A 12640-nucleotide genomic window follows, 5' to 3' on the forward strand; every position below is an offset into this window, starting at 1 on the left:
GGTTAAAAAAATTACCAATTAATAAAAATTACAAGGAGGCAGATTCCAGCTTGACTGGACCGCATTCATTGAAAGCAATGGGCCCCTTATCATTGCAGGTATAAAAAGAAAATCTAGATATACATTTAGGTAAGACTTCAAGTATCTGATGGAGGGTAGAAGAAAATTGCCCTTAAGGTCTCTTCTGTTCTTGAGCTCCAGTAATTTGATGAAGTGGGGAACAACAAAACGTGGTAAATGACCTAGTTCTAGACCACATGCCTAGAATCTAAGAGCAGTGGTAGTTCTGGTATGAATTTTGGGGTAGAATAAAAAATGTAGGCTTTTGAGGCAGACAGCCAAGCCTGAGGTCCAGTCCCACTTCTATCCCTTTCTGTCTGTATGAATCTTTGACAATTCATTTATCCTTTTGGAACCTCAGTTTCCTCTCTCTAACATGGAAATAATCTGTAATATGCAGTTTTGTTGTGAAAATTAATGACAGTCAAGTCTGGTATCTGGAGCTTAGAAAGGGCACTATATATGTTGGCTTCGTTAAAATTAATAGAGTCATTGTAGGCCAGGATGGTTACGGAATGCTTCCTACAAAAACTAGGAGGAGAAGATCAGGGAGGAATACTTTCTTTAATCTCATGGAGTTGCCTTAAGCATAATCTCACCTCTGCCTTAGGCATGATCTAAGCCTAAGGCAGAGCAAAGTGGAAAAGTAACTGGTGGTCCTTACCCTGATGTTTTCTGCAATTACGCCAGGGTCATTACAAATGGACTCAATGAAAAACACCTATAAAAGAAACAGAAAAGAGACTTCCAGCAGGAAATTATGTTTGATAGGAGCTGAACATAGCTTTACTCCTTTTCAATGGTTCTAAATCATCTCCAGGGGCATCTCTGACAACATAATGCTCTCATACAGTGGTACTTTCAGGCTTCTGAGTTTCATGAGGCAGACTGGCTCTAAACTGAATGACCCCAGATTGTTGTTTTATATCTTTACTGGGTTTAGGTCTTATATAAGCTTTTTGTAGTGACTCTCTCCACTCTTTCCCCATAGCCAGCCTGTCTGCAGTCATCTTCCATTGCCTAATATGGCACCCCTCCTTTCTTGTTCTGCTTTGCTGCTTCTGACTATATCCTGGAAAGTTAGAGAACCAAATTAAAATGTTGAGCTTATGGTTGTGGATTTGGCTTCTCTGAGTCCCCTGGTTTGCCTTTCTTTGGGGTTTGTGCTGGAGAAATAGGCTCTAAATAAGAGTTGGAGTGTTACCATACCTTGTAACCATGTTCTTTTGCAAACTGCAGGATCAGTGACCGCCGTTCTCTGGTAGTGTTGGTGGCATCAAAAACCTAGAGGCAGGTAATGAGATTGGATTACTCTGAATCTGGTGCTAACAGAACACCTACTCTTTGCCCATCCCTGTGCTAAGTGGAGGGCTTCCATATAGAGGTAAAACTTGAACAAGGTCTTGAAGGATAGGAGGGATTCATGATTGGCTTATGACAATTTCACAAGCACATATTGGGCCCTTGTGGTCTGTCCAGAAATGTATGCTACCCTGTGAGTGTAATAAGGCAAGAGGAAATTGTGGGTGTTTATTAGGGTCATTTCATAGGTGAGGTAACTGAGGCCTAGAAGAACTTGCCTTGACCAAAGTCACTGAGAGTTGCTGACAGAGCAGAGCTAGAACTGATTCTCTCAATTCCTAGCTGAAGCTTCTTCCTTCCTTATCACTTTAGAAGTCCTCAAGAACAAGAAACAATTCCCTAGCCTCAGTACCTGAGATTGGACCATTTGCATATTTGAGAATCTCCTCCCCTTTCAGAATTTGCAAATCCTAGCTAAACTATTGACTAGATATTTAGGTAAGTCTCTAGAACTCAAAACTGTTTGTACTGCAGTTTTAAATTCTAATATAGTCCTGCTGAATTATTGGGGGTGGACTGGTAGTGCACAGTGGTTAAGAGTGGGGATTCTGAAGCTATACAACTTGGATTCCATTTCTGGCCCTGCCAGGTATATGCTGTACCACCTTGGGAAATTATTTAATGTCTCTGTGAACCATTCTTCTGGGCTCTGAAATGGGGCATAATAACAATACCTATCTCAAGGGGGGAGCATAAAATGAAATTATTAATATATGCAAATACTCAGAACAACAGTAAATGTTCAGTACATATTAGCTAATTCCCTTCCCAGTAGATACCCAAGGAAAAAATAACAAATTTCTTTACCGCGACATGACCTTCTTCACGGCTGAGATAGTTGTGAACATCCTTCAGGGCTGCTAGGGCGCACTGCCTGAAATAGACCAGGAAAGAAAAAGAGACAACCCTTATCACCCAGGATGGATTCCTCTCTCATTGTCTGCAGTATCTTCTGTATCATCTCTCATGTCTTAGACTAACTTATGTGCCCTGTGCTTTAGGCACCGTGCTAAGCACAGAGGGGTCAAACAGTTGAAAGTGGCTGTATGTGCACAGCTTACACAGCTTAGGGGCAGGTATAAAGTGACACAATCAGGAAAAGCTGAGCAATGACAGAAGCCATAATATTAAGGCTTCCAACCCTTGAGCTAATGGAACTCAAGCTGAACTGTTTTATGAACCCAGGTAGAGCATGTGGTCTGTGAAATAAAAGGCATTCCTGGCATGGGTAACACACAGGCATGACAGTGGCAATGTATTTATGCTTTCAGCAAAAATCTCTTTAGTGATTACTCACTGCTGGGTTCTATATTGAGGGCATAAGGCCCAGGCTCTAGTCTGCCTTTACTCAGCGTCTTGCAGTGTAGACAGACCTTGAGGTTGAACTGATGAGACTACAGAAACTAGAGTAGGCCAAGCTATTGAGATTCTTGCCTCAAATGCTAAGCTGAGAAGTTTCTACTCTCTCCTGTCAGAAGTAGAAGACCATTAAAGGTTTTTGATAAGTGGATGGTTATGACCAGAAACAGGCTTTGGGCAGGATAATGGAAGGGCTGTTCCAACTACTGTTTGAGAGTCTAGAGGGCCACCTTTCTGGTCCAGATTATTCTGCCCTACTCCCCCAGTATCTGAACAAGGGCCTTTCAGCCACGGGACAGCACAGATTCCTAAAATATTGGGTACTTACTTCCTGATTTGCAGGGCCTCCATGTTGTCTGGAAGAAAGAATTCATAGTTCTTGTAGCTCACTGCCTCTCGTCGATACTGGCCTAAATTAAATACTGAAAGCAGGGAGCGCCAGTGAAGAGGTTGGGAAGATCCCAGTGGCCAAAAAATGTCCTTGCTGGGAGGGACCTCAGAGGTGGAAGAAGGTATAATTTGTAGCTATAAAATTGCTTTTAAAACTTCAAATTATGGCTACCAGTTTATTTATTCCTCACAACAGCCCTGCAAAGTAGAGATCACTATTACCATTTTATAAATGAGGAAACTGAAAGTTCAGAGATAGGAAAAACTTGCACAATTATTTCCTATCTGTGGATATCTGAGATTCAAACCCAGGTCTATTTGGCAACATAGCTGATGGTCTTTCCATTATTCTACTTTATCATAAACACCAATCCTTAAAATGCCCTACTCCGGTGGAAAGATGAAGAAATGGAGATCTAGGGAGTAAAATTAATCACCAAGGGTCAAACAGTGAGTGAGCTGGTGACAGATATAGACTGGACCTCCTGACTTCTAGTCCAAAGTTGTTTTATTTTTCTATATTATGATGAAGATTCTAAATCTAAATCTCTAGGCCATACTTTCCCACTTACAATGATGAAAAACTAGAGAGGAGGGAAGGAAAGGAGGAGAAAGAAGATAAGCAGCCAAAGAGTTAATATTTCATTCATTCATGTAACAAATACTTTTTGATTCCTACTCTGTGAAGCAGGATATGAGCTCTGGGTCTCAGGGATTAGCCCGATCTTCATGATGGGGCCCTTAAGGCACTCACGGTCCAACAGGTAAGACAGTGAGTAAACCAGTAAATGGAGAGCTCCCACAGAGTTTGTTAAATGCTCTGACAAAGACAATATGAAGCCATGGAAGAGAGTGAGAGGGAAGGAAAGACTAATTGTACTTGGAATGATCTGAGAAGGTTTCACCATTTGAACAAGGCTTTTTAGGGTAGGCGCCTTTTACAGGCAGATATGGGCAGTGGGAGTCAGGAACAAAGGCATCCAGGTAGAGGAACAGTTTGAGCAAGAGTATGGCATTGGCAGAAGGAAGAGCACGTTTGGAGGATGGTGAGTCATCCACTATGGATTTAAACCTGCAGGCCAAGGGGACCTTTGGAGGTCACAGGCATGTTCAGCTTTGTGCTTTGAAATATAACTCTGGAGGCCTTTGAGAGAATTGAATGGAGTGAAGAAGATAGAAAGCAGGGGAATCAGAAACCCTGAACCCATTATGGGGCCCTTAAGGCAGAAACCAATCTGCCAGTGTCCCATGTACCTCTACACTCAGCAGATTTTCCTGAGAGCTTGCAGTCCTCCATGAGAGCTGTTCCTTCTCTCCTTCCCTTCTGCCAATGTCTTATTCTTCCCACAAGACTCAGCTCAAACATATCCTATGTAGGAAGCTTTCCTTGCCTTCCAGTTGTCAAATCCCTTTGTGATTTCATGCAGCACCCTGCTCCTGTTCTAGAATTCCTAGATGATATGAGGTATTCTTATACATCCCAGCTAGACTTAGAACTCCTCAAGGACAGGGTGAGTCTCATCCAGTTTTGTATCCTCATTGCCTAGCAGGAGTTTGGGCACATGGAAAACTATTGGGAAACTCTTCACCAGTGAATTAGATAAAGAGAACATAGATGAATGGAAATAAGAAATGGGAAAAAGAAACAAATTGGGGAGAGGAAGGAAGAGGGAGAGATAGAAGGAAGCAGGGCAGAGAGACAGGATGTTGAGATTAACAAGAGAAAGAAGGAGACAAAAAGAATGGAGAAAAGGAGACTATAGGGCTAATGTGGGTTTCTTTTGTCTTCCAATCAGTAGAACCATGCACTAGACTTGGCACAGTATCAGGCTTAGAATCAAATAGACCTGGGTTCATATCCTGGTTCTGTCACTTACTGGCCATATGCCTTTAGACAAGGCACTTCACCCCTTGGGCCTCAATTTCCTCAACTATGAAATGGTGAAGAAGTGGTAACGCTAATAAAAGTAGTAATATTGGTATGGCAATACTAGTAATGGCAATAAAAATAGAATGTTACTCACAGGGTTGTTTCGAGGTCATGGAACTTCTTAAGAGAAGACATTTAATCTTAACACTAGTTTTCCTATGCTTAGCACCTAGAGTGGTGTTGGGTACAAAGTATGTGCTCAAGAAGTTATAAACTGTATAAGAATGTAGTAATAGTGATAGCAGTAGTCCTAATGCTGATAATAATAATGATGAGGCATTTCTGGTATTGAGGACTTTGGCCTTCTACTTAAGTAAGGTTTTCAGCCAGTGGCTTTTATGGGGTTGTTGAACAAAGACTTTCAGAGACATACCTTTAGTTGGTGTTCCTATCCAGTTGAGATATCGTGTGAGCTTCGTGGAGATATAAGTCTTGCCTCGAGCTGGTAAACCCACCATGATCACCATCGTGGGGGAATTGGTAAACTGGGGTATGGATGCTGAAAGACAAACAGACCCTCAAAAGCTTATCCTCAGATTCATATGCTCTTCTGGTATTAGGTCAGAAATGTAGAGTTGTAAAGAACACATCTCCCACCATTACAATAAGAACCAAAGCTGGGAAAGTGAAAATTAAGAACTTCTCTCGGACTCATCAGAAAACTGAGGTTGCAGTACCACAAACCTGTAGAAACAACCATCTTCAAGGGAGCCACAGGACCAGGCATTTGCTTACCTGGTGCAGATACCAGTGAACAACATACAAACTCATAAGAAGATTCAGCTAAAAATTATGATGAATTGCTAGAGGCTGGTTATGGGCTAGTGTGAGAATGTGAAGCCTGTAGGGGCTGCAGACATAGGCAGTTTTGCACCCCTTTGCAGAGTTTTCCTCCAGGAACTCCCCCAGAAGCTGACAAGAAAGACTGAGAAGAATCCTGAGAAAGATATCCTGTAGTTCTGGTTTGGGGAGAACAGTACAATAGCCATTGCTGAAATTCTGCACAGACTATTTTCCCTATATTATCTATGGAGCAAAAGCCTTACTATTCAGGGAAAAGGCAACAAAAACTAGCTTGAAAGTACTGGGAGAAACTCACTGCAGCTAGCAGAGCAGACTGACCAACATCACTGAAACTCTGCCCATACCAATCTACCTTATCTTCCCAAAGGGAAAAATGTCTTAGTCCTCAGAAGAAAGGGCAACAGAAACTGAGGTACGCTGGTGAAAACTCACTACAGCTGGGGGAGAAAATTGAAAAAAAAAAAAAAAAAAGTCTAACCCGGGAGGGGCAGGAAAATGTGCTAGGCCCACCTCGTTAGAACAAAGGAGGAGAGGCAGGTACACTTGTGAAGGACACACCTCCAACACTCAGGGTAAGCCTGCCTAAGACTGAGACTTAATGAGAATAGCATAGAATGTCCCAGGTCCCCATTCCCCCACTACCAGGCTAAAAAGCATCAGTAAAAATAACAGTGGAATACATCTATACGAGATTTAAGGCATATATTATCTCCAGGGTGTAGCACAAAGGGAAGAATCAAGGCAAGGAATAAAAACAATGTCTGAAGAGAAAAAGCAATCATTAGGATCAAAATAAGTTATGACACAGATGTTGGAAATATCAGACAAGGAATCTGTTTATTTACTTGGATTATTTTGCTTTCTTTTTTGTACATTACAGATTCAGGGGTTATATGTGCAGGTTTGTTACCTGGGTATATTGTGTAATGGTGGGGTTTGGGCTTCTAGTGACCCCATTACCCAAATAGCGAACACAGTACCCAACAGGTAGTTTTTCAACTCTTGCTCCCCCCTGCCCATTCCCCCTTTTCGAATTCCCTTTGTCTACTGTTTCCATCTTTATCAGATAGGAAACTTAAAATAGCTATGATTAGTATGTTAAAGGCTCTGTTGGGAAAGTTTTTCATGCAAGATCAGATAGGTAATTTCGGCAGGGGGGTGAAAAGTATAAGAAAGAATCAAATATAAATGGGAGAGAAAAAAACACAGTAACAGATCTGAAGACTATCCTTGATGTGCTCATCAGTAGACTCCGCACAGCTGAGTCATCAGTGAACTTGAAGACAGGTCAATAGAGATCACACAAACTGAAATGCAAAGAGAAAAAAAAAGAGCAAAAAAAAAAAAAAAAAAAAAAAAAAAAAAAAAAAAAAAAAAAAAAGAAAACAGAACAAAACATCCAAGAACTGTGGGACAATATCAAACAGTATAACATATATGTATTTGGAACACAAGAAGGGGAAGAAAGAATAAGGCAGAAGAAATATGTGAAGACAATAATGGCCAAAATTTTCCAAATTAATGACTGACACCAAACCACAGATTCAAGAAGCTCAGAGAACACCAACCAGGGTAAATACCAAAACCAAACCAAAACCCACACCCAGATATAACAAATTCAAATTACAGAAAATCAAGACAAAAATAAAATCTTGAAGACTGCCAGGAAGAAGGCGGTAGGTGGGGAACATCTTACCCACAGAAGAACAAAGAGAAGAATTATACCAGACTTCTTGTCAGAAATCACATAAGCAAAAAGACAGTGGAATGAAACCTTTATAAGTGTTGAAAGAAAAAAATGCCAATCCAGAATTCCAAGTTCTGCAAAAATATCCTTCAAAAATTAAGACAAAATGCTTTTTCGGACAAAAACTGAAGAAACTCAGCATCAGCAGACCTGTTTTACAGTCTAAATATTAAAGGAAATTCTTCCAACAGAGGGATATGATATAGGTCAGAAAATTGGGTGTACATAATTAAAGGAAATGTGTTGCAAAAGTAATAAATGAAGACAAATATAACTATCATATTCTTAATTGTTCTAAAATATAACTGATTGTTTAAAGCAATAATAGTACCAATGTATTGTATGTTTATAGCATTTGTAAAAAAAATAGTAGAATACAACAATGACACAAACAATGGAAGGAAGGAATTGGGGATAGTCTTATACTACACATGAAGCAGTACAGTATTATTTAAAGGTGAACCAAATTATATAAAAATGTACATTACAAACTTTCCGGAAACCACTAAAAAGGTTTCCTTAAAAGATGTCTAAATAATAAATAACTACATGAGACAAAATGGGATCATACAAAATGACCAAATAAAATAATGAAAGGCAGAAAAAAGAGGGAAAAAGGAAACAAAAGCCAAATACAGTAAATAGAAAACATCAAGAACAAATATAATGAAAACAGAAAGATGGTAGATTTTAATCTAACTATATTGATAATCACTTTAAATGTGAATCAACTAAATATTCCAACTAAAGACGGAAGTGGTCAGATTAGATTAAAAAGTAGGATCCAACTACATGCCGTTTACAAAACATATATAGTTGGGTCCAATTCTCAGACCTTTTATCTCTCGCTAACTCAAATATAAAATTCTGATAGAATGCATGAACAACTATATGAAAATTGAAAGGTAAATCTAAGTAGGTAGATCAGAGAAAACACCAGAGTTTGAAGTACCAACTAAACAACTGCAAATTCAGCATTACTTTTCTCCCCATTCAGTATCCTGAGCCTGAATTCAACATGGTATGCAATTCAAAATGAGCATTGTCTAGCAGACAGAGATGCAGGAGAAGTCTTGGAGTTTGGGCTCAAGGAATGTAACAGAGAACTAAAATTCAGAGAGAGTGGGGGAAATCCCTTGGGTTTTTATTTACTCCTCCTTTGGTTCCACAGTGGAGGTAGTAAAAGCAAAGGTGGCTCAGAAGCAATAGTGGCCCAGAATGGGAGCCTCCAGGAATCAAAACTGTGTGGGATAAGTTCCTTCCTCTAGGTGAAGCCACGATGTCAAGAAGACATCTTTATACTAGTTTTCCCTCTTCCTCTCCCTCTCCCTCTCTCGTTCTCACTCTCTCCTCCTGCTACTTGTTTCTGGAAATGCTACAACCATGACAGTGGGTAGTTTTTGAAGAGAAAACAGAAAATGAGAGCCCAGGGAACTGGAAAGTACTGAAAAGATAAAGGAGAGGGAAGAGTTTTGAAAAAGCAACAGTGTAAAGTTGATTTGAACCCCTGGGCTTACCTCTGACTTGTGACTGTTTTGATATTCATTAGCATACCAAAGATTTGGAAACTCAACTAGAAAGGACACCTCCACCCAAGTCTCAGACTGACCACTAGATGGTACACATGCAGGACAGACCTATATGGTACTGCAAAAGGTTTGAAAACTGAATTGATTTTGGAACCAAAATATACAAAAGGCTAAAACAAAAATATAGACCTTCTCCACAGGATATAAACAAGATACAGAATCTCAAGACAATACTCACAATGTCCAGGATACAAACTACAATCAATCAGCATGCAAATAACCATAAACATTTCAATTAACATGGAAAAAGACAACAGACATGAATGATGAGATAAGACATTAAATTATCTTAAATTAGCTATTATAAATGCTTGAATGAACAATAACAAGCGATTTTGGAACAAATATTTAAAACAGAAGCACTCAGTGAAGAAACAGAAGATATAAATAAGAATCACATGGATATTTTGAACTAAAAATATAATAGCTGAAATAAAAACTCAGGAATGAAAGAGTAGATAGAAATTTCATAGGTATTACAATGACAAGAGTATGTAATAGCAATTCTAAACACATAAATTTGACAACATAGATGAAACAAATTTCTCAAAAAGCACAAACTGGCAAAACTTATCCAAAATGTAACAAATAATCCAAATAATCTAAATCCTTCTATAAATATTACTGAAATTGAATTTGCAATTAAAAATCTTCCCCCAAAATACCCAGGTCCAGACAGTCTCAATGGCAAATTTTACCATTCATTTAAAGAAGAAATAGCATCAATTCTATACAATCACTCTATGAAGTTAGAAGACAGGGAAATACATATCAACTTACTCTGTGAGGCCAGCATTTCCCTGATATAAAAACCAGAAAAATAAGTGGTACAAAAAAAGAAACTACAAATCGATATCCCTCATGAACATAAACATAAGAATCCTAAAAAAATGCAAATGAAATTTGGCTATATATAAAATAGATAATTAATATACCACAAGAAAGCATGGTTTATCCCAGGAATACAAGGCTGGTTCAACATATGAAAATCAATCAAAGCAATCCATTTTAAAGATGTAAAACTCCATGGTATGGTTTGAATGCATCCTCCAAAGTTCATGTGTTGGAACTTCATCTCCAGTGCAACAGCATTGAGAGGTGGGAACTTTAAGAGGTGATTAGGTCATGAGGGCTCTACCTCTAAGGCTTCTGCCCTCATGAATGAATTAATGGCATTATTGATGGAATGGTTTAGTTAACTCAGAAAATAGTTCCTGATAAAAGGATAAGTTTGGCTCCCACACTCGCATGCACAGGCACACACATAAGCACACTCTCTCTGGCCCTTTCACCTTCCACCATGGGATGATGCAGCAAGAAGGCCCTCACCAGATGTGGCCACATGATCTTGGACTTCCCAGCCTCCAGAACTGTAAGAAATAAATCTCTATTCTTTATAAATTAGCCAGTCTGTGGTATTCTGTTTTAGCAGCACAAAATAGATTAAGATGCCCCAAATTATATCAGCAGATGAAAAAAAACTTTTTACAAAATACAATATCCATTCTTAATGAAACTCTTAGCAATTTGGAATAGAAGGGAGCTTCCTTACCCAGATAAAGAATATTTACAAAAAATCTACAGCTAATATCATACTTTATGTTGACAGGCTAAATGCTTTCTCTCTAATATCAGGAACAAGGCAAGGATGTCCACTCTCACCACTCCTATTCAACATAGTACTGAAATTCCTAGTCAATACTATAAGACAAGAAGGAAATATAAGGCATGCAAATTGTAAAGGAAGAAATAAATCTGTCCCTGTTCATCCACAATATGATTGGGTAGAAAATCCCAGGAAATCTATATTTTAATTTATGTTTTATTTTTTGAGACACAGTCTTGCTCTGTCACCCAGGCTGGAGTGTGGTGCCATGATCACGGCTCACTGCAACCTCAGCTTCCCAGGTTCAAGGGCTTCTCATGCCTCAGCCTCCATAGTAGCTAGGATTACAGGCATGTGCCACCACACCTGGCTAATTTTTGTATTTTTAGTAGAGATGGGGTTTCACCATGTTGGCCAGGCTGGTCTCAAACTCTTGGCCTCAAGTGATCTGCCCGCCTCAGCCTCCGAAAGTGCTGAGATTATAGGCATGAGCCACTGTGCCCGGCCCAAAATCTATTTTTAACTGATCTTTAACAAAGCATACAACAACATAAAGTGGGGAAATGATACCCTATTCAATAAATGATGCTGGGATAATTGGCAAGCCACCATATAGAAGAATAAAACTAGACCCTCATCTCTCACTTTATACAAAAATCAACTCAAGATGGATCAAAGACTTATATCTCAGACTCGAAATCATAAAAATTTTACAAGATAACATTGGGAAAACTCTTCTAGACATAGGCTTAGGCAAAGAATTCATGACTAAGAACCCAAAAGCAAATGCAACAAAAACCCTCCTAGTACTAATAAGCGAGTTTATCAAGTTCACAGGGTACAACGTCAACACGTAAAAGTCAATCATAATACTATATACAATCAATAAACAATTCAAAAGTCAAAATTAAAAAAATGTTTACAATAGTTCTAATAAGATAAAATCATTAGGTACAATACCAACAAAACATGTATAAAAGATCTGTATGCTGGAAATGACAAAATGCTGTTAAAAAAAATCACTAAATGCTTCTGTGCAGCAGAAGAAATAATCAGCAGAGTAAACAGACAACCAACAGAGTGGGAGAAAATATTCACAAACTATGCATTTGATAAAGGACTAACATCCAGAATATACAAGAAACTCAAACAACTCAGCAAGAAAAAAACAAATAATTCCATCGAAAAGTGGGCAAAGGACATGAATATAGAATTCTCAAAAGAAGATATATAAACAGCCAACAAACACATGAAAAAATGCTCAACATTACTAACCTTCAGGGAAATGCGAATTAAAGCCACAGTGAGATACCACCTTACTCCTGCAAGAATGGCCATAATTAAAAAAAAAAAAAAAATCTTGGCATGGATGTGGTGAAAACAGAACACTTGTATAGTGCTGGTAGGAATGTAAATTAGTACAACCACTGTGGAAAACAGTATGGAGATTCCTTAAAGAACTAAAAGTAGAACTACCATTTGATCCAGCAATCCCACTACCAGGTATCTACCCAGAGGAAAGGAAGTCATTACATGAAAAAGACACATGCACACGCATGTTTATAGCAGCACACTTCACAATTGCAAAAATATGGAACCAACCTAAATGCCCATCATCCAACGAGTGGATAAAGAAAATGTATCCATTTTCTTTATATCATATTCCATGGTATATATACACCATGGAATGCTACTCAGCCATAAAACAGAATGAAATAATGGCCTTTGCAGCAACTTGGATGGACATAGAGGCCATTATTTTAAGTGAAGTCACTTAGGAATGAAAAATCAAA

The 12640-nt window shown here is 38.8% G+C and overlaps 1 protein-coding gene across 12 annotated transcripts in view; it reads right to left on the minus strand.

Moving 5' to 3' along the window:
* Positions 1–12640, minus strand: part of PFKFB1 (6-phosphofructo-2-kinase/fructose-2,6-biphosphatase 1) — a 54868-nt gene that overhangs the window by 23711 nt on the left and 18517 nt on the right. For 6 of the 12 annotated variants that reach the window (XR_012430248.1, XR_012430247.1, XR_012430249.1 and 3 more), the window contains exons 2-6: positions 5475–5600; positions 3110–3203; positions 2230–2296; positions 1270–1344; positions 725–781 (exon numbers count right to left, since the gene is read on the minus strand). Coding sequence is in view for 7 of the 12 variants with exons in the window: in XM_005593699.5 (XP_005593756.1) it covers positions 725–781; positions 1270–1344; positions 2230–2296; positions 3110–3203; positions 5475–5600 (419 nt within the window). In the remaining 5 variants the exon portion in view is untranslated. Of the gene's footprint in view, positions 1–724; positions 782–1269; positions 1345–2229; positions 2297–3109; positions 3277–5474; positions 5601–12640 lie in introns of all 12 variants that reach the window. The other 6 variants (XM_005593698.5, XM_074029858.1, XM_074029860.1 and 3 more) reach the window with 3 other exon arrangements.

This window comes from Macaca fascicularis, chromosome X (genome assembly GCF_037993035.2).
Source record: "Macaca fascicularis isolate 582-1 chromosome X, T2T-MFA8v1.1".
NCBI classification, from domain to species: Eukaryota; Metazoa; Chordata; class Mammalia; order Primates; family Cercopithecidae; genus Macaca; species Macaca fascicularis.